At 48.3% G+C, this 21,405-nt stretch overlaps 2 protein-coding genes across 2 annotated transcripts in view; one reads left to right on the top strand and one right to left on the bottom strand.

Moving 5' to 3' along the window:
- The window catches only part of LOC123276114 (ATP-binding cassette sub-family D member 2-like), a 212,720-nt gene that overhangs the window by 115,106 nt on the left and 76,209 nt on the right, over window positions 1-21,405 (bottom strand). The window lies entirely within an intron of this gene.
- LOC123276165 (uncharacterized) lies at window positions 5,205-20,549 on the top strand. The gene is made up of 4 exons (XM_070503542.1): window positions 5,205-5,389; window positions 5,813-6,304; window positions 10,875-11,042; window positions 14,014-20,549. The coding sequence occupies exons 1-4, from the start codon at window positions 5,205-5,207 to the stop codon at window positions 14,096-14,098; spliced, it is 930 nt and encodes a 309-aa protein (XP_070359643.1). The 3' UTR covers window positions 14,099-20,549.

A 21,405-nucleotide genomic window follows, 5' to 3' on the forward strand; every position in this document is an offset into this window, starting at 1 on the left:
GGTTTTCCTCTTGGGTCACCCTCCCAACAGTGTGGAGGATGGATTCAAGCGGGGGGGGGGTGGTGTGCCAGGAGGCCAGCCGGCAAGATCAGTAAGGAGTCTACTGGGCTGGTTGCGTGCAAGAGACAAGAAGGCATGCGGCAGAGCAGCGGGGACAGCAAAGAAGGGAAGGCGCTCGGCTCCCTTTGGGAGTCGGTAGGCTGCGAAGTGTGTGAGACAGAGAGCTCAAGCATGGCCCTGAGGCCTCTCGCTCTCGGGTGATGAGAGGGGCAGAGGTTTTCTGAGGTGATGAAAGGAAGGTAAGAGGAGGGGGAGGGTTTTGTTGGAGGATACCGGGCTCCCTTTTGGACGTGTCGGTTTTGAGAAGCCTTTGCACATCCTGAGAGGTGCGTCCAGCAGACAGTTAGAGAAAGCAGCGTGGAGTCAGGGGCAGGGTGACGTCAGTCGTATGCACTCAGAAGCCCTGGGCATCCGGGGCCGAGTCGAATCGTAGGAGCACATGAGCTTGCTCTGAGACCCGAGGCGTTCCTGTTCCCTGAAGACCTTGCCTTCGAGAACAGAACCCTTTGAGAAGTGGTCAGGAGGAGAAGCCGCAGAGGAAAGTGAGACAGAAGGGTCTGAGGTTAGGAAGGGCACCTGGGGAGGGGGCCATCCCCCAGAGAAAGAGGGTGGAGAGAACTTGCAGAGACTGAAGACATGGGCAGCATTCCTCAGACACCACAGAGAGTTTAGGAACACAAAGGAACCGAAGGGTGTGCCCTGGCCTCTTGCTAGGACGTGACGGTGACGAGATGTGGGGAGTCTTTCGAGGAGCCCCTGAGAGACAAGGTGATGACTGGATGGCTGACGAGGAGTCGAGGTCTTTTGGCAGCAGCTTAGCCGTGACAGGTAGAGAGAGAAGGCGGTGGTAGAGGAGCAGAAAGGAGAGGTGTGGATGCTGGGAGAGACTTGGGTGTGCTCAGCGGCTTAAGGAAAGAGATGGGCCGAAGAGAAAGCAGCTGGCAAACTGAGGGAACGAGATCTTTGGGGGAGGCTGAGCAGATGGTTCCCAGGGCACCCCACGTGGAGCCAGGACCCTGGAACTGCCAAGCTGAATCCCTCTTCCTGGAAAACCAAAGGGAAAGGGGAGGGGTGGGTGGAGAGTAGTAGAGGGATGTTCAAACGGGGGTGGGGGGGTGTGGGAAACGGAGAGTTCTTGACTAGCTGGCCTCTGATCTCTTCGGGTACCGAATGGTATGAGGACGATCCCGCTTGAGGCAGGCGATGGAGATTTGGAGGGGCTGTTGAGGAAACGGGGCGGGGGGGGGTTGACCACGGCCCTCTGATGGGCTTGGGGGCGGAAGCGGCTTCCATGCCCATCGCGAGGCGCCGGTTCAGTCAGTCGGTGTCCATCCGGACCACAGACCACAGACCCCTGCTTTGGAAAACAACAAGATGCAGTTCGTAAACCCTTGCAAAGATCTCTGACGTCTGGTGACTGGCTTTTCAACCAAAAGCGAGTCAGGGAATAAGATCCTCCCGTGCTTAGGAGTTTTCCTGTCTGTCCCAGAGGCAGGAGAGCACCCGAGGGCGGTTTCCCAGGCAGTGGAAAGAGGAGGAGGACCGAGCCGGGGGAAACCAAGCTTTCCTTGTGAAGTTTGGATGCCCTTTGCACGTTGGTGCCCTTCCCCTTTCTTCCTACTGTCCCGGGAGTGGGCGCCCTCTGGCACTTTCTGATTCTGCAGCACTAAGGCAAGTTAGGTTCCCGCTCCCCGAGGGAAAGCTCAATAAACGCCCCCTTCCCCCCACCCCCACCCTTCCCACACCCCACCCCCCACCCGCCCGCAACCCCCCCACCTCCCAGACCCAACCCCCACCCCCTACCCCATGCCCCCCAGCTCCTCGGAGACAGTGACAGCGTGACAAACAGACTCAGAAGCGTCCTTGGCCCACAGCCTGCGATCCCACCGGTGCTGCGCCTGCTCTCCAGAGAAGTGATGTCCGCTTTAAGTTGGGTGACTACCTGCAGCAACACCCTTTTAAAAGCGTGAACCATAGCTGTTTCTTTGAAAGCTCCAGTAAAGCCGCAGAGAAACCTGTGACCTTTAGCACAAGGCCACTTTGTGCTAAGGAACCCGCAGCGAGGGACCGGCTTTCCTAAAAGCGCCGTCATCTCCTCTGCGGCTTGGGGAGCCTCTAGGGCTTGGACAGGCCTTGGAGCAGCCCGGCAGCACTCTTGGCGGGTGGCAGCAGCCAAGGTGTGCCCGTGGGCACGATGTCGGTCACGGCGTCTAAGAGAAGGTGCCCAGACCCTCCGGTTCCGGGGCCGGGTGGGTCGATGAGAGACACGGCTGGGGAGCAGGGATTCCCATCTGATCTTCTGGGGGTGGCTGCGAGGGTGGTTCTCAGAAGAGCTGGCACGTTCTTAGCCAGTCTCTTCCTTGCGGGTGCTTCGGGACACTTCCTGGGCTGAGCGGGGAGCTGTCGAGGTGGAGAAGCTCCCTGAGACTCAGCTTCTAGAAAATTCACAATAAGCTCTGAGAAGGAAGTCTTGAGCTCGGATTGCTGGTTGGGTCTCCGAGGCATGTCGGGGGCACTGCGGGATCCGAGCCACCCAGTCACCCATCTGGTAAGGCCGCCCTGCTCTTCCTGCAGCAACTGCTCCATTTCCTCCCTTTCCACACCCAGGGTGCTTCCCATCTGTCGGAACGCTTCCCGGCGTTCGTGTCTGGCGCTTTGCAAGGCATCCGTGAAGAGCTTTCTCAGGAGGGCCTTGTCTGCTTTTCCTTCCAGGGTGCTCACTAAGTCGGTCCACTTCTTTTGGATGTCCTCCAGCACTTCCTGTCGGGCCTCGTCTTGTCGCTGCAGTTCTCCGATCTGCTCCTCCTGCAGGCGCGAGGCAGCTTGCGCTCTCTCCAGCTGTCCCTGCAGCGACCTCAGCTTCCCTTCCAGACCGTCTGCCTTTTGCATCCATTCGGCCAGGACCACCTTCAGGTTGGCCAGGGCTCCGGCGTGCTGCTTCTCTGCTTCCCGGGAGGCGGACAGCTGGAGGGCAGTCTCCTCTTTTTGCTCGGTGACAGCAGTCAGTTGTTCCTGCAGGGACCCGACCCGGGCAGCGGCCCGCTGGCTCGCCTTCTGCATGGCGTGGGAAGATGACAGGAGCCTCTCCTCTAGTGCCGTGACCTTCCTCCTGAGTTGAGCCGCTCTGTCTTCTGCCAGCCGCGCTGCCCGGAGATGCCAGTCTTCGCATTCTGAAGCCTGCGTCCGAGACCTCCCCAGCTCCTGGCCTAAGCGCGCTTCCTTGTCCCGCAAAAGGTGAACCTCCTCCCGCAGGGCGCAGTTTTCCACTCGTTCCTGTCTCAGCGCCAGCGCCGCCTCATCTCTCTCCTGTTCAAAGAGAATGCTCTTTTCCTGCATGGAGGTCACTGCATTGAGAAGCTGGCTTAATTCCCCAGACCGGCCCTGTTCTTTTTCTCTCAGGAGGCACTCAAAAGCCAGAGCCTTCTTCTTCACGGAGACGCATTCGAATTCCTTCTCCCTCAGCATCATAGAGAGGCGCATGTTCGTCTCTTGTAAGGCTTGGTTTTCGGTGTCCTTCTCCCTCGACCTTTCCAGCAGCTTTGCATTTTCCTGTTTGACTTGGCACGCATCCACTTCCAGATGGACTATTCTCTCCTTCAGGTTTGTCACCGCCTGCCTCAAAAGTTCGTTTTCGCTCGCTTGGGTCGTGAGGTTTTCCCTCAGAGAGAGGAATTCCTCCCTCTGCGCCTTGATTAAGAGCTCTTTGTCCTCCAGCGTGTTCTGTAAAGCCTCTTGTTTCTCCTTGAGCCGCTGAATTTCGGAATCCGTCTGTGCGTGTCTTTCTCTCTCCAGTTCCGAGGTGGCGGCCATCGCCTCGGACAGTCTCTGAATCTCCTCTTGGAGGCTTCTGATGGCTGCGTCTTTTTCCTCCGTGGCTCTCCTTAAGGCTTCCACCTCTGCTGGCGGCCCTTTTGAAGACTCGCCCAGCGCCTCGGACTTAATTGCCTCCTGAGAGCCGGCTGCCTCACAAGTCCGCGACGATGTGGCGGGCGGCTGTGGTGACGTGAGGTCGGGTGGACCCAAAAGAACCTCCTTGGCATTGCAGAGCTGCTCTAGGCTGAGCTGCATCTGTGCCAGTCTCTTCCCCAAGAGCCGGAGTTGGGTCGCATCCCCTTGAGGACGGGGGAACGGGGCGGCAGAGTGCATCTGTCGCCGACACTTCTCCTCGCTGTCCACTAAGGCCCGTGCCTCGGGTGGTGGGAGTTCTTTCTGAAGTTGGGATGACTCCCGCTGCAGATTGTGCACCTCGGTCAGCACCAGCCGCTGCCACTCCTCCAGCACGTTGACCCACTGCTTCAACGTGTCCCGTTCCCGGAGAAGCTCCTCCAACTGATTCGCGTCCATGCCCCGAACCTCATGGCCAGCGTTGGACGTTTGCCAGATGGTGAGTAAAGTCTGACATTTCTGGCTCAAGGCACCGATTTCAATGTCTTTGGCTCGGACGAGGCGTGATAAGTGCCGGATCGCTTCTTGAAACATGTCCTCACCGCCGCTGTCAGATCGAGGGCGCCGTGTCTGATTTTCGCCTCGCAGCTTCCCGAGCTCTGCTTCTTTGGCCACCAGCAGGTCCATCATTGTGTGATACGCCCTTTTCAGGTGGCTGTTTTCCCTCACCTTCTCGTCGAAAACGGCCAACACTCGTTCCCTTTCCAAAGCATATGCTTGCAGTTGCTGCTGGAGACCCCCCGCGTCCTGGACGGAGGCAGCCGAAGCTAGGCGAGCGGGAAGGCCCTGGCTCTCCCAGTCTTGCGCCTGGATCGTCTGAGTTCGTGGACCGGTCGCATCTTCGTCCGGCTCATCAAGCTGCTCGGTCAGAGGGATAGTCTTTTCGGTCCCAAGTTTCATCTCCCCTTCTGCCGCTTCTCTCCCTTTTCCTAAAGGTTCGGTTTCAGCTTTGGCCCCATCATGCTTTTCACTTCCGTTTGGCCGACGAAGACCCGCCGCTCTCGCTCCTTGACAAATCTCAGCAGGTTTTGTCTGCACGGGCTGGGTCTTCTCGGGCGACGGGGTTTGGATGTGTTCTGTGGTGTTCTGCGCGGTCTCGCTTTCCTCCTCCCCGGCTGAAGAGAGCTGAGCGCGTTTTCTAGGCATGGGCTCGGGCGCCTCCTTAAGATCGCCCACTTGCCGTTTCTGCTCTTGGCAAGATGGAAGGCGTTGTGCCTTCCTCTGCTTTTGCTCTTCAGTGGTCCTTGGAGGATGCTGGGTTTCCTCCTCCAGGTGACCTTCGATCCCTTTCAGTTGAGACACCTCGGATTCTAGTTGTGTCCCGGCGTCGAGGGTGTTCGGGTCAACCACAGGAGCGGCTCGAGCCCTCCAGTTCTTCCCTCAGGTGACTGCCTTCTTGCAGGGAGGCGAGCCCCGTGCCTCTTTCCTCGAGGGTTTCCCGCAGAGTTGCGGTGTCTCTCCGAGCTGGAGTTGCCTGTCTCTCCTTCTCGGGTTGTCCGGTCGCCTGAATGGCTTCCGTCTCCTTTCTCCCCGAGTCGGGGAAGTCTGGCAGCTTTTGCGTCCCCTTCCTCAGCACACCTCTGGTGAAGTCAGAGAGGTGTGCTGGGAGGGAAGCCACGCTGCCGCCCACTCGCCCCAGGGAATGGCCTAAGCCGGAGCCGAGGCCGAGGCCGCCAAACCAGGAGGCCATCGCTGCGGGTCACAGCACTGACCTGGTGCGCTCCGCGAAGAGCGTCCAGCCCAGTCGGACAGTCCCGCCAAGTGTCAGGGCCCCGGTGGCTGCCCGAGGCTAAGAGTCAAATCACAGCCAGGCGCTGCTAGGCAACGGCGGGCTGGCGGCCTGGGGGCGGGGCCCGGGCGGGGCGCGGGCTCCAACCGTTGGGCTCGGGCTCCGGGAGGGGAGGGGAGGGGCTGCCCGCAACCGCGAGGCCGGCAGCCTGGCCCTCACCCATGGCCACCTCCTGACCCGCGTGCCCCGCTCCTCCCCCTCCCCCCCACCGCCAGCCCCGTGGGCCTCCGCTCAGCCCCAGGGCTTCCCACCGCGGCGGTGGGCCCCCTTCTCCCTCTGCTTCAGTGCCCCCCCCGGGGGCCAGGCGGCCCTCCTGCCCCCTGGGGCCGCCCACCAGGACCGCCGCGCTGAAGGCCGCCATCCCCACACCACCGCCACCTGTGCGCGTGGCAGCGCGTGTGGGCAGAAAGGACCCAGGGCTCTGACTGCCGCCAAGCGCCTCCCACGCTCCCTCCTGTCCTGCAGCCGGGGATTTTCCGAGCCGGCTTGGAGAACACTCGGAGGGCCAAGGTACGTGGGGACCCGCCTCCACCTGCAGAGTTCCGACGAGTGTGTTTGGACACACGTCGGCCCCCTGCGTGGAAGCACGACCCTCCTGAGCACCCTGACCATTGCCATCCCCCACACAGTCGCCGCGGTCCTTGCCCCGCCGCCTCGCCCCCCTCTTCCTGCGGCCCTGCCTGGACAAGCGGTCCCCGGGAGGAGTCTGGGGGCTCTCGGGCGCCACAGGCGGGCTGTGGCACACCGCGTGCACGCTGTGCGCCCGCTTCTGTCAGCGCGGGGCGGACTCTCCTAGGGAAGGGAGTCTTCCCCATGCGTCGAGCGGGCGGTGGAGCGGGGAAAGGACCCAGAGGTCCTCGTGGAGCGCGCGGCCCCCAGCCCCGCTGAGCCCGGCGGAACGTCGTCCTCGGGGCCCGACTCGAGGCTGGCGGCCGAGGCCCGGCTGCGCGCCGCGCCCTGGGCCTGCCGTGCGCTCCTGCCCTGGCGCGGGACGCGGGGGCAGAGCGGCTGGCCCCGCCGGCCTGGGGACCCGCCACCGCAGCGGCCAGAAAGTCCCGGCCAGCCAGCCCCGAGCTCCGCGGGCCTGGGAGCCGGGCCCCGCCGCCGCCGCCTTGACTTGGCCAGGCGGGAGCAGCCGCCAGGCCGGCCCAGTGCGCGCGCCACGAGCCCCGCAGGCCAGGGGAGCCGCCGCCGCCGCCAGGTAGTGGCCGTTGCACTGCGGGAGGCCGCGGGCCCACCAGAGCATGGGCAGGTGAGGGCCCGGGTAGGCTGCCTCCCTCCGTGCACCCGTCGGGGTCTCCACCGCCCGGGCCCCGCCCCCGGGAGCAGGGACCTGAGCCTTCTCCTGTCCTGCCGGCGACCCTGGCGCCCGTGCTGGCTGCCTGGGGCCACGACTCCCATCCCTGGGGCGCGTGCCGCAGCACCGGCGACGGTGGCGCTGGGGGAGGGGGGGACGCGGGGCGGGGCGCGGCGGGGTGGTGGGTGCTGGAGCCGGATTCTCAGCCTTGGGCTCCAGCGGGGCGGGTGGCGGCGAGGAAGGAGTGGCGTGGGGTGGTCGTGCGGGCAGGGTGCGCCGCGCAGACCCTTGAGGTCCAAGTGCAGACAGAGGAAATCAGTAAAGGGGCTTCCAGCCGGTGGGATCCCCTCGGTGCGTGCGTTTCCCTTGGGCCTTCAGGGAAGCGGGAGGCGGTGCTGCCTCCAGCCCAGGGAGAGGAGGAAGTAGCGGTGCCAGTTGTTGACCCCGCGAAATTTGGAATCGGGAGCAGGATGCAGGCGCCGGGCGCCAGTCAAAGGAAAAAGGGTTCTCCCAATCCTCTTCCTCAGTTAAAGGAATTGTCTTTTGAATTTGAAGTTTCATCTCCCATTCTTGCTCTTTTCTTTCTGTTTCTAATCTTTTACTTTCAGCTTTACAGAAACTATGCTTTTCACTTCCAGTTGTTATGCAAGACCCCGAACTTTTGTTTTTAAAAAAATCTCAGAATGTTCTGTTTGAATGTCCTGGGGTTTTTCAGGCAATTGTGTTTTGATTTGTTCTGTGGTGTTTTGCAAGCTGTCCATTTCCTCATGTTTGGCTCAATAGACTTGTGTGTGTTTCCTATGCATTTGCTTGTGCTGGTATGTCAGATCATCCTTTTCCTGTTTCTGCTCTAGGAAAGACGGAAGTCGTTGTGTCTTCCTCTGCTTTTGCTCTTCGGTTATCTTTTGACCATGTTTTGTTTGCTACTCCATATGACCTTTTATCACATTCGACTCAGAGACCTCAGATGGTAGTGGTGTAACAGCATCTAGCAGTTTAGGATCAACCACAGGTGAGGCTGGAGCCTGTTCTCTCAGTCGCTCCAGTTCTTCTTTCTGGTGACTGTTTTCTTCTTCCAGGGAGGGAAGCCTTGTGTCTTCTTCCTCTAGGGTTTCCTATAAAGTTTTGGTGTCTCTCAAAGCTGGAGTTTCCAGTCTCTCCTTCTCGGGTGGTACAGTTGCCTGAATGGCTTCCATCTCCTTTCTCCCCGAGTCAGGGAATTCTTCCACCTTTTGCGTCCCCTTTCTCAGCACATCTTTGGTGAAGTTAGTGATGTGTCTGGTGAGGGAAGCCACACTGCTGCCCACTTGCCCAAGGGACTGGCCTAAGCTGGAACCGAGGCCACCAAACCAGAAGGCCATCGCTGTGGTTCACAGCACTGACCTGGTGCACTTCTCAAAGAGTGTCCAGCCCAGTCGGACAGTCCCACCAGGTGTCAGGTCACTGGTGACTGCATGTGGCTACGAGTCAAAGCACTATGAGGCATTCTCAGCCAATGCCAGCTTGTGGGAGGGCCCTCCAACAGGGAGGGTGTGGCTGTAAACTCTGAGGCCTTACCTGGGACCTTACTAATGCCTCATCTACAGTCACCCATCCCTCCAGGTGCCTCTGTTCTTCCAGAAGACTTCTTCCAACCACCGTGGTTGGGGCTCTTCTCCCTCTGCTTCAGTGACTTTCCCAGTGCCAGGTGCCACTCCTGCCACTTCACTGTCAGCTGCCATGATAGCTGCTCTAAAGGCTGTCATCTCCAACCTACCTCCACCTGTACATGTGTGAGCAGGTGTGCTAATAGAAAGTACCCATTGCCTCTGAGCTTTTTACTATGTGTTCCATACCGTCCACATTGTCCTTCAGCTGCTTATCTTCATGCCACGGTTTTTTTTTCAATTTGCATTAAATTGTACATAGTGATGCACATCCGCCTTAAGATTGCATCTCAGTACGCTTTGACAAATATCTATACCTGCGGCTAAGCACAACCCTAGTGAAGACACTGAACATTTCCGGTGTGAAATAGGAAACCAAACAGGTCACTTATGTCTAAGGGCTTTAAAATGGAGCCAGAAACCCATTATGGAAATGGGTCTTATGCACGTCCTCATTGGGCAGAATATGATCTTTTGAACTCAGTCAAGACTCCAATATTCTGAGAATCCTGCAATAAACCTGCAACTTGTCACAGTGACAGACTTTTGCCTCTTTGTAGTCAGCCTTAGCAATTAATTATGTTTAGTCAAAATTAAGTTTCTGTCACCGACTCCAATTAACGTTCTTTGTAATGCAAATCTCCCTCTTTTGCCTTTAAAAGCCCTGGTTTCTTAGTCCCAGTGGGATGCTATTTCCAGTTGCTGCTCAAATCTGTGTACCCCTAATTGTAATTCTTTGAACCCAAAATGAACGCCTTTCTGCCTCTCAGTTTGGCTCTTTGCTTTGATGTTAACATACACGTGCCAGGAGTAGGACCTGAAGCAATCTCCCCTTTGTGGACCGGCATCCTCAGGAACCGGATATGGTACCTACACGAGCCCCTTGTGCTGACGGTTTCCAGGGACCTGTGGCTCCTGCAATTGGGAGCCCTCCCAGGTTCTGACCTCCTTCCACTTGGTTGAGTTCAGTGTCTTTTTGGGGATGGTTGACTGCCTATGAGACAATTGTCTCAGTGCCAGTGTGGCTTTTTTGGCTCAAGGTCATTGCCCCAGGAAGGACTTCACTTGCAGAGTTTTCTCCCCTCTGCTTGGTGAGCACTCTGACATAATTGATGGGTTTCCCTATTGTCATTCTTACTGTTTGTTTGCCCCCTTTTCTTTAACATGGGACTTTTATTCCCTGAAGTTCCTTGAGAAGTTCCTCCCTCAGGATCTCCAGCTGGTTTTCTGTTGAAAACATATGGTCCCTTCTCTTGTAAATTTTAATCCCAGTGAACCAAGATTACTAAGGATGATTTGCAATTACAACTGGCAGTAGAAGGAACATCCTGATTTGATACTATCATTTAAAAGTGCATGCAGTTAAAAGCAAAGGCTTCAAAATTCCACAATAGTTTTATTGAAAGTTTGGTTGTGTAGGGACCTGAAATTGGCCACCCCAAGATATGTCTCTTTGGCATCAGGATTATTTGAAGCTGATTGCTTTTGATAAACTGGGACAGGGAAGAAGGCTCTGAGGAATGGAACTTGCCCTTTGTTAGGACACGTTTACATTTGTAAGGTAAATCTCCATCTGTAAAATGTGCCTCCCTCTCTGTACCAGGAAGAAGAAAGGAGATGCCCTTCTCTCTAGAAACTCTTAATCAATACCAAAGGCAAGGACTTAAATCTGCATTTTATTGTGCTAGTCTGGTAACCTCCTGTAACTGACTTCCCTCCCCCTCGCAATGTTGACATTTCTTTAAGGATTAAGCATCTTTCCTTAGGCTAGGAACTGATTGCTGCATTCACCTGTGACCACCCAGCTCCAGACACTAGACTTGCCTCCGGCTACGCCCACCGAGATAGCAGACCCACTACCTGCTGTGTCCATCAAGTGCCGACAGGGCAATCTGTGACTATTGTGGGAGGGACATTTCAATCATATGTGAAACACCCTGTTTGGGGGTATATAACCACTATGTGCACCCCACTTCTTCGGTGCCCTTTCTTCCTTCGGGAAGAAAGGCCCTGGGCCATGGTTCCTCATAAAGCTTTGTTTAATTTTCTCTTGCTTTTCTGTCTCATGTGAATTTAATTCATTCTCTGGCCAGACGAACCCACATTTGGGAAGAGGAAATGTCTTCCTCCCCTACAGTTTTGGCGTAGTCGGCAGTATAAAATTTCACTGGCTGGACACTGCTTGCTCCTGGACTGCTGTGGCTGAGAGATCCCGGACGCCTGACAAGAACCGGCAAGAGGTAAGAGTTCTTACCACATCAGTCTCCCGGATCTCTGCCTACAGACTCCAATGGAAGCAAGAATGGTGAGTTTTTTGCTCTTCTAAATTTATATTAGCAGGAGAAAATGTTGGTGAGGCTAGTGACAAATAAAAATGGCAAGTAATAGGACATATTGGAATATAAGAGGAAGCCATTTGGTGTAAACCTAATTCGGCCTGACCTTGTCTTTCCAAAAGGGCCTGACCTAGGCCGTTGAGCATGCATTGTATATCTGCTTTAGAGATTCCCTATGGCAAAAGCAAAGGCCCTTGAGATAAAGGTGCAACTTCCCTCCCTGTCCCCATGTTGGCGTCTCCTTAAGGATTAAGTATCTTTCCTTAGGCTAGAAACTGATTGCTGTGCTCACCTGTGACCACCCAGCTTGAGATGATAGACTTGCCTCCTGCTATGCCCACCAAGATAGCAGACCCACTACCTACTGTGTCCATCAAGTGCTGTGCCGACAGGGCAATCTTGTGACTATTGTGGGAGGGACATTTCAATCATATGTGAAACACCCTCTTTGAGGGTATATAAATGCCCTGTGTACCCCCACTTCTTTGGAGTGCTCTCTTCCTTTGTGGAAAGACTCTGCCGGGTTATAATCCTAAGATTTAAGCTCAGAATAAACTCACCCAAATTTTCATTTATAGATTGGTTATGGATTATTTTCATCAACATGAGTCAGTTATAAGGGTAGGAGACCTGTGATTTATTCTGTGAACTGTCCTGCTGGGGTTGTGTGCCCAGCATAGGAACTGTTGTGTGACTCTTATCTTGACAAGCCTGTGGAAGAGGCCGTGAGGGCGACGTCTGATCTCTTCTTTTCTTTGTCTGTTTTGCTCATCATCTCTTCTGTTGTCACCAAGTCGAGGTTAAGTTCAGGCTGGACCTGACCAGAACCTGGACCTTCTGTAAAATCGAAAACTTGGGTTTCTCTGTGCCTTTGTGATGCAGTTGGACAGGTAGATCAACCTAGAATGTAATTTGAGTTACAACCCAGTTTCTGGGAAATCAAGAGCAACTGTGCTTAGAAAATCCTTGCAAGACTGGAAATACTGCTCTAGAGGCAGTTCAGATTCCACCCAGTTCCTTTATCTCGAAAAGGATTATCATCTCCCCTCTCCAGGAACTACTACCTAGCCAATCATTAATTCCTAAGACTGAAGAAAAAAAAAAGGGGAGGGGAAGAAAAAACAGCTTCCAAATTCTTTTTGGTAGCAATCTTGAGTTCTGCTAAGTTAAGTGATAAAAATCTGAGTATCTGGGTAATTTTTGGATTGGATAGAACAAACGTTGCTAAACATCTAAGTTTATCTGCCTTTGGTTTTTATTGCAGAGATGCTAAAAGTCTTTGGGCCTTTTACTGTAAAGTGATGTGTTCCTAGAAATTATGAAGTGTTTAGAATGCTGATATAAAAGACAATTCATAATTGCTTACCTTTTTAGTGTTTACTAGGGTCTGTTAATGGTTAAAAGTTCTAGTTAACATATATAATTAAAGCTATTGGAAATTAATAAGGAAAACAGCTCTGCATTCAAGGAAAGTAAGTTTTCAGTAAAGAAGGTATAAAGAATGGAAATATTTTTGTTTGGTTGGTTAAGAAAGATAAATTTGTCCTAATGTACTAGAAGGGAAGAAAGAAAGCATGGGACAAATTCTGAAGGCAAAAAGAAAGTTATAGAAGGTTTGTTAAAGAAATTCTGAAAGAGTTTTGTACCTGGTCAAGTTGGTTAAGATTGAAATGAATCTAATTAAGTAAATGGGTTTTAATATGAAAAAAGGTAAACTGGTACAAAAATTAGAATTTGGCTCTCTCTTAACAGGATAATTTTCTTAAACTCTCAGTCTGCTCTTGATAACGAGATTATAAAAGGTTTTTCCTTCTGAGTAAGTTTACAAAAGATCTATGTTTTGTTGTGTCTGTGTTTATGTTTCCTAGGTGCAAAAGACAGAGGTCTCTCTATTATGGCTTTTTTTTTATTATTATTTTTTTTTTTGCTGTTGATACCTAAGCATTTTTTCACAGTGAGCATTGTTTAAATAAGTGTTTTAAAAACCTTTTGATATTTTTGACAAGCTTCTCTCTCTCAAAAAAAAATTATTCAAGTCCTAAATAAAGGTTTTCCTTTGACCTGAATGAAGGAAGAGAATTTCTCTGAGGATTTTCAGAGGGCCCCTGAGACTTCTCAAAGAAATTTGCTCTCTCTTCCTATAAGGTGGAAAATACTAAACTAATTAGGCTTATTTAGTATGTTAATTTACATTGGAAGCATTATCAGATAAGCGATGATAATCTTTCTTAAGTGGTATTATGTGGGTAAATGCTATTGATATAGATGTCTTAAAATTATATAGCATTCTTGAAATTCTGATCTGTCCTGGTTATCGGTCATAACTCCAGTTATTATCTTGAAGTGTTGCACGTCACAGAAGTAGCCAAGTTTCTTTGTCAATTGCCCTTTTGAGTCTTTTGTCCACTTACAGATAGTTGCTGTTTTACTCTGATGCTTTTTGCTTTTGCAAATATGTCTTATCTTCAGAGACATTCATGGAAAAGACTCTGACACTTACTCTGGGTTACAGTTTTCTGATAAACTTTCAGATTGTAAAACTGAACTGGGTAAGAAATTACAGAAATCTAAAGGAGAAACTGATGACCTGGTAAAACTGCTAATAGAAGATTAAGATCAAGAACAGATTATACAGGACTGAATGAACTGAGGGTGATAATTTTTGTGACTCTTATTTGAAATATTGTTGATTTTTTGATGTTTTGCTTTGTTTTCTCAGATTCAAGAAAATCTTTTTCTGTTTTCTCTTATGCTAGCTATGACTTATAGCAATTTAGTGAAATTGAGTGAAGTTATACCTTTGTTAGCAAAACTGAGACATTTATCTTTTTCTCCCTACCTGATCCCTCAAGAGTTTGGAAACTCTTTGTGAGTATGGTTATTTCATGGCAATATAGTTATTTGCATAAGTTCAATAAGAATCTGTTCTCCTTATAACAGGACATTGGTTATCTTGCCAAGCTTTGACTGGAATGTCATATTTGAGAAAAACATACAGACTTGGATATGGCAATACTGCGTTTGAGGAATAAGGTTGACTTTCTGGAAATAAAGCCACTTGGAAAAATGGGCCTGGTACCTTGCTTTACAGAGAGATTCCAGCAATCTTACCTGGTAAGTAAGGAAGCTTGCTTATCTGGCAGGTGCAAGGAACCTCGGGATATTTTGGGGGACCTCAAGAAGAGAGGAATTCACCCAAATCTAAGGTATTGCAGGCAAGGCCTGATGGCACAAATCCTTGGCTTGGCTTTCCCGGCCTCAAGAGGTCTTTACAGTTCAATCTGAGATTCCTCATAAAAATTCCAGCAAAGCAAATTTAAGAGCCTATCTGATCAATTGCTATTCTTGCTGCACTTATGTAAATAATTGGGCCAAGTTTCTTGAAACTAAACTTATATTGCAAACCAATTAGTCTTCATTTGACTATCTTTGGTAAAAATGAGGGTGATTTTAGAGAGAAGAATTATGTTTCAGTGAAAAAACTATAATGCACATTTGTGGATATTAGATCCTAGTTCTGTTAATTGTCTTTGAGGCTTTTTCTACCTGTGAGCTGGACTGGATCCTGAATTCTTCTACTGAAATATCTGGTTACAAACCTCCAAACTAATGTTTTCAATTTTTCCCTCATTTTCTTCTGGAATCATTGAGAATTGAACATGCTCTTTTTCCTGAAACCTTGCAAACTGAAGTTGAACAACTTGATAGAAACTTGAGAGAGATTCCTGTCTGTTGCTGTGTCAGCTGGAAGCCACTCACAAAGATACCTGAATGCCCGATGATGTCATCAGAGACCTTTCAAGCTACAAAAAGATGCTTTGACTCTGACAGCTAGAAGTCTTCTTGACTGTCTGCCCCCTGGACGCAGGAACTAATTTATAATTTGCTCCAACCATTAACCTTGTTACCTTGCTTCCAACATCACAAGGGAGAGAAGACCACGACTGCATTCTATTGTTTAATTTGGTTTACAAATGAGTCTTACTTCAATGATAAGTGAGGATGTTACACTGTCTAGCCTCAAGAATGCCTGCTACTTTCTGTTAACTCTGCTAACCCAGTAAAAGATTTCCTTCTACAGGCTCAAGAAATTGCCACGGAACAAGAGAAACAGATATGGCAGTCAAAAGGGGGAATTATTGACACCCCCTCGCAGATGTGGTTCGGGCCCAATAAGAAACCCATTCCATGGGTCACAAGGCCACTTTCCCCTTCCTAAGAGACCCTTTGAGATATGGCAATTGGACTTTGTCCAAATGCCACCATCTCAAGGATATAAATACATCTTGGTAATGATTTGCATGTTTTCACATTGCATTGAGGTCTTTCCTTGCAGAAGAGCAACGGCTTTAACAGTAGGTAAATTACTATTAGAGAGAATAATTCCTGTTTGGGGAATTCCTACTGAGTTACATAGTGACTGGGGAACTCAAATCTGTTTGTAATGTTTGGCCAATATTGCAGCATTTCCACTGTGCTTACCATCCTCAATCCTCAGGATTGGTAAAAGGAACTAACGGCACAACCAAAACTTAATCGGCAAGCTTTCAGAAACATTTACTCTCTCACGGCCAAAAGGTCTTGTGCTAGTGCTCTTTAATCTTAGATCTATACTTTTTGTAAACATCGGCTGTCTCATTTTGAAATAATAATAAAACAGCCTATGCAATTGGATGAAGAAATATATGAACCAGCTTTGCTTAAGGGATGTATTACATTGTTTTCATGGTCTCATTGTGGTGCTTAAAAGAAATGAAAGATTTGTAGCTGATTCTTTCACAGAGAAGTCCCAGAACTTAAGGATCATGGACTGTAACTGGAAGAATTTATTTATTGAAAGAGACATCAAATAAGACTCTTTGCAGCCCTATTGGAAAGGACCGTACGAGGAGGAGAAGAAGACGACATCTGTTGTAGACAGCTGTCCCAAGACTCCGGACCAGGCCTGTGTTCCCAACCTTATATCTCCTCATTTAAACATTTGTTATGCTTAAACTGTATACCTATTTTATAATTTGTTTGGAATGCTATCATACTTAAAGTGATTAATTTGGAACAGACTGATCTTGAAGGCCAGGAATTTATCAAGTGACTCCTAATGGAACTCAATGGTTATGTGGAACAAATCTTTGGCCTTGGCTACTGCCTGGATGGCTAAGACACTGCACCCTGAGCTTCCTTTAAAAGCAGGGAAGGAGTCAGGTTGAGTTATAACCTGATGGCAATCTCCCTTTCTTAAGGCCAGATGGGCTTGTTCAGTGTTACACTGGTATGGCTATATTTGCTTCTTCTTTGCAGTTAAAAGATGTCATTATTACATTTGGAAGCTCTGACTAAATTTACTCAAGAAGCCCTTAATGATAGTCAAGCAGGAATAACCTTATTCAAATACTGAAATGTCTTTAATGAGAAGGGCTGTCCTTCCAAACAGAATGCCTTTAGATATTCTTACTGCATCCCAAGGTGGTACATAGACAATCATTCAGACTGAATGCTGTGCTTTTATACGTCATGAATCTTCCAATGTGTCATCTCTGCTAAAGCACATGAAGAAGCAGGTGGATGCCTTATGCGATCCTGCACCTAGTTTGATTTGTTTCGTTGGCTCCCTTTTCAGTATCAGTTCCCTTTTTCGATCTGGATTGGAATTCCTATTTCTATTATTTATTGGAATCCTTGTACTGGTCATAATATTCAAACTAATTGTTGTTTTCTTTACTCAGTGTTGTAAGAGTAGCATACAAACTCAAGTAATGATTGCTCAACGGCTTGAGATGGTCAATCTGTCTTATAACCCTGGACAAATTTCCTTTTCTGATAGGGACTATGACTAAGAATTCATTTCAGACTAATCCTTTCAAATATGTTGAGTTATTATCATTACTGTACTTGTTCTATAATCATATACAATGTAAATGTGAACTGTCATAGAAAAGCACATATACAATGTTTGTGCAACAATCTAAAATTAATTGGAAATTACATGACATGAAATACTTCCTCTGTTAATATATATATAACTCTATGCTTGTCCACTATTTCCCCCCAACGTGGTCGGCTAGGCAAATAAATGAGCTCAAAGCCTAGCACCGAGGGACATGATGGACCCAGGGCAGGCGGCAACCACCCTGATGCCGAGGGATAATATTTTGATCATAAATGCTTTCTATTGAAAGATTAGAGATCAAAAGGGGGAAATGACAAATAAAAATGTCAAGCAATAGGGTATATTGGAGTATATGAGGAAGCCATTTGGTATAAACCTAATTCGGCCTGACTTTGTTTTTTCCAAAAGGGCCTGACTGTGGCTGTTGAGCATGCATTGTATATCTGCTTAGACATTTCCTGTGGCCAGAACAAAGGCCCTTGAGAAAAAGGTGGAACTTTGCCCCCACATTAGCATTTCCTTAGGGATACGCATCTTTCCTCAGTCTAGGAACTGATTGCTGCACTCACCTTTGACCACCCAGCTCACCTGTGACCACTCAGCTGGAGACAACAGACTGCCACCCTGCTGTGTTCACTGAGACAGAAGACCTACCTGCTGTTTCCATCAATCGCTGTGCCAACAGAGCAGTCTCGCGACTATTGTAAAATGGACATTTCAATCCTATGTGAAACATCTTCTCTGGGGGTATATAACCAGTCTGTGCACCCCACTTCTTTGGTGCCCTTTCTTCCTTCAGGAAGAAAGGCCCCGGGTTATAATCCTCAGATTTAAGCTCAGAATAACTCACCCAAATTTTCATTTATAGATTGGTTATGGATTATTTTTTGTCGACAATAGAAACTAATCTAAATGTTTGTCAAGTTAATGTGATATAAAATAATCTTTGGTAAATAAAAGCTTGTCTAAGTTTGTTGGGTTAATTAAAATAGGCATGTCCTGAGAGTTCCCAGCATAAAATGGAAAACTTGTTCTACCTAGCTTTACTAAAAATCAAGCAAGTTTACATTATCTCTCCTACAAAATTTGTCAGCAGAGAAGTGACGGCTGCCTTTGTCTAATGTCTCATGAAGTTTTTGTAGGTAATGTAAACAAAATTATTAGGAACAAGTAAAGTAAATGATGTAAGTAAGATAAAAGTTTTTAGCTGAACTTTTTAATAATAGTCATGTGTTATGGTATAAGTCCTTAAAAATAACTTCAAAACCTCTTGGTAACTTGAAACCTCAGAGTTTTACTAAATTAAGCTAAATGCTAGAAATTTATTGAGTATCTTGACCATTTCCAGATGAGATAAAATAGTAAAACATTAATTACTAAACATAGGTTTATCTACTTTCAGTTTCTGATTAAAAACAAAAAACCTAAAAGATGTTTGGGTCTATTAGTAAACATGTCTTGTGCCACACTGAAAAATGTATGCTATAAGGAAATGTATGTTTTCAGTAAAAGAAGGTATAAGGAATGGAGATGCTTTAAGAAAGTAAATTGGTCCCAAAGTCAAAGTGGTTATGGGAAAGAGGAAAGAACAAACTCTGAATATGAGTAAGAAAGTCACTGAAGGTTTGTGGAAAAGGAACCCCGAGAAAAGAGATTTTCCACCTAGTCAAGCTGGCAAAGATTGAAGGAATTTAATTAAGCCAGCGTTTCTAAGACCAAAAGTAAGCTGGTGCAAAATTAGAAACTTGGCTTCCTCACTGTTATAAGGATGAGGTTTTCTTGGGCTTCTAGTCTGCTCTTGATGAAGAGATTATGAAAGGCTTCTCTTTACATTTGATAGTCTGCCTAAAAGGCAAAAAAGGGATTTTATGTTTTCAAAATCATTTCCCATGTTGCTTTTATCAGGTCTTAGATTGCGAGTGCTAAAGGTTTTCTTACGGCCATTTAACTTTCTCTATTTGTCTGAAAGTCTTTGTCACATGGTCGAAGGCATAACTGAGTATTAGCTCACGGTGACCTATGATCCTATTTGACCAAGGGTTTTAAAACTGATTTGAGATTTTTTGATGAACTTCTGAAAATCAAATTCTAAATGAAGTCTTTTTCGACCTCTAGTTAACTTTGGGATTTTTCGGAGGATCCCTGCAACATCTTAAGGACTCGTTCTCTCTCCTTATAAAAAGAGGGATATGATACTAATTAGGCTTATTCAACAAGTTAAATTATGGGAGGCATTTTCAAATAAGAAATAACATTTAGACTTCATGTTGTATTTTCATAGGTATATAAATATTCTAGAAATTATGTGAAATTCCTACAAATCTGATATGTCCTGATATAATGTTATCAGTCATAACTCTAATTATTATCTTAAAATGTTGTATGTCACAGAAATGACCAAATTCCTTTCTCAACTGCTGTATAATGAACCCTTTTTAAGTCCTTTCTCAGTTAGAGTTACTCTGACAATGGTTCATAGAAAGGAAACTCATCAGACTTAACTGGGTCTCTGTCATCAAAATTGAGGCCACCCTGCGAGGACTGAATCTGAGCGTCAGGAAAATGCCCTAGCTGACTTTCATGCAAAGGCAGCAACATCAGAATCTGTAGAGACTGGCATGTGTGGATGAAGTCCACTCTGTCTCTGCAAAGAATAGCCCCTCATTGCCAGACTTTCATTATCCTGATGTGTTCTTGTAACACGGCAACTGTCTGGTCCTGAATCAGAGGCATTAAAGTGTGTAAATAGTGGCTGTACATAAACAAACAGTCAGGGCTATGGGAAACCCCAAACAGCTGTTTGGTTCTGGCTCCCTGGCAAACCCCACTTTTGGGTTTTTGCATTCCTTTCCCCACCATAGTGCATTAAGCAAAACTCTATCCCTAGAGGCCTCACATCTCCTCCCCCTGGACCGTTTGAGCACTTGCAGCTGGATTTCATTCAGCTGACGCTTAATGTGGATTAGCAGCGTGTTCTGGAGTGGAAAGAAATCTGGGATCTTTGCAGCTCCTTCTGATCCGATCTTCCCGGGCCTTTTATGTACTTGACATATTGTGAAGTCCTAGAATATCAAACAGGGTATGTATAGGCAAGGGAAAACCCACTTTTACTGAGAAATAAATGAATCCTAAAAGGATGTGGTCATACAGCATCATTCTTATATGTGAAGGCAGCATGTGTCTCTAACCTGGAATTCCCTTTGTGGCTGCCGTTCCCACTGTGGGCATGGCAGACCCTTCAGGGACTGGACATTCGGGCACGGGTCCTAGGATCAGTATGTGCACCTCACATTCCTGTCAGACTGCAGATGATTTGAATACATCATTCTATTTATGTTTCTCACATATTGGTAGATGCCACAGTAATTAATCCACTGAAAATTCATTTAAAAATATTATTGCAGGGGCTGGCCCCGTGGCTGAGTGGTTAAGTTCACGCACTCTGCTGCAGGCGGCCCAGTGTTTCATTGGTTCGAATCCTGGGCGCAGATATGGCACTGCTCATCAAACCACGCTGAGGCAGCGTCCCACATGCCACAACTAGAAGGACCCACAACGAAGAATATACAACTATGTACTGGGGGGCTTTGGGGAGAAAAAGGAAAAACATAAAAAAAATAAAAAAAATAAAAAAAATGTTATTGCACTTGTGTCTGCCTGTGTGTTTGCGTGTGTGTATTTTCTCCAACATAGATATTAAAAGTACAACGGGCCCACGGTCCCTTATCTAAAGTCGTTGGGGTCAGATGAGTTTCAGAATTCAGAATTTTTCAGATTTTGGAAAAGTAATAATGTGTACATGTCGTTTTTATATAATGTCTCCAGCTGGGTCTGGGGCAGCAGCCCTTAGCCAAACGTGTTAGCATTTCTGTAGCAAAATATATGAATGTATCTCACACCGAATGGAATACATAGAGATGATAAATAGCTTCATGTCACTTCAGGTCCAGTTTCGCTGCCTAGTGACGTATAAAAAGAACTTGTCCTTTAGATTTCAAAATGCTGGATAAGGGATATGGACCCGTCTTGCTTTCAGTAATGTTCCAATAGACAGAGCCTGTGAACTTTTTAGACTTTTAGTGCTGTTTCCCATACTCCAGGAAGTTGGAAGCCACAATTACATTCTGTAAGCAGGGGTCACAGACTCAAGTGCCAGGGCAGGTAAAATTAAGAAGCGAAGTGGGCGGTTGGTTAGAAGACAGTAGTGAGTGTGAGGACTGTGATGAGCTAGTGGGTCCGTGTCCATCTGCAGGAGCTGGCTGCTCCCAGCTCTAGCCACTTGTTGCCGTGGGGAATGTTCACACAGTGTAGCCACATCTTCCCATGTTCAGTGATCCCCCAGAATGCTGATTTCCACGTAAAGTTTCTTGACATTTAAATGTTGTCAACTAAAAAGAAAAATCCCCTGTGGAGGCCAAAGAAAACATATCTGCAAGCTTTCTCTG

This window comes from Equus asinus, unplaced genomic scaffold (genome assembly GCF_041296235.1).
Source record: "Equus asinus isolate D_3611 breed Donkey unplaced genomic scaffold, EquAss-T2T_v2 contig_197, whole genome shotgun sequence".
Lineage (NCBI taxonomy): Eukaryota > Metazoa > Chordata > Mammalia > Perissodactyla > Equidae > Equus > Equus asinus.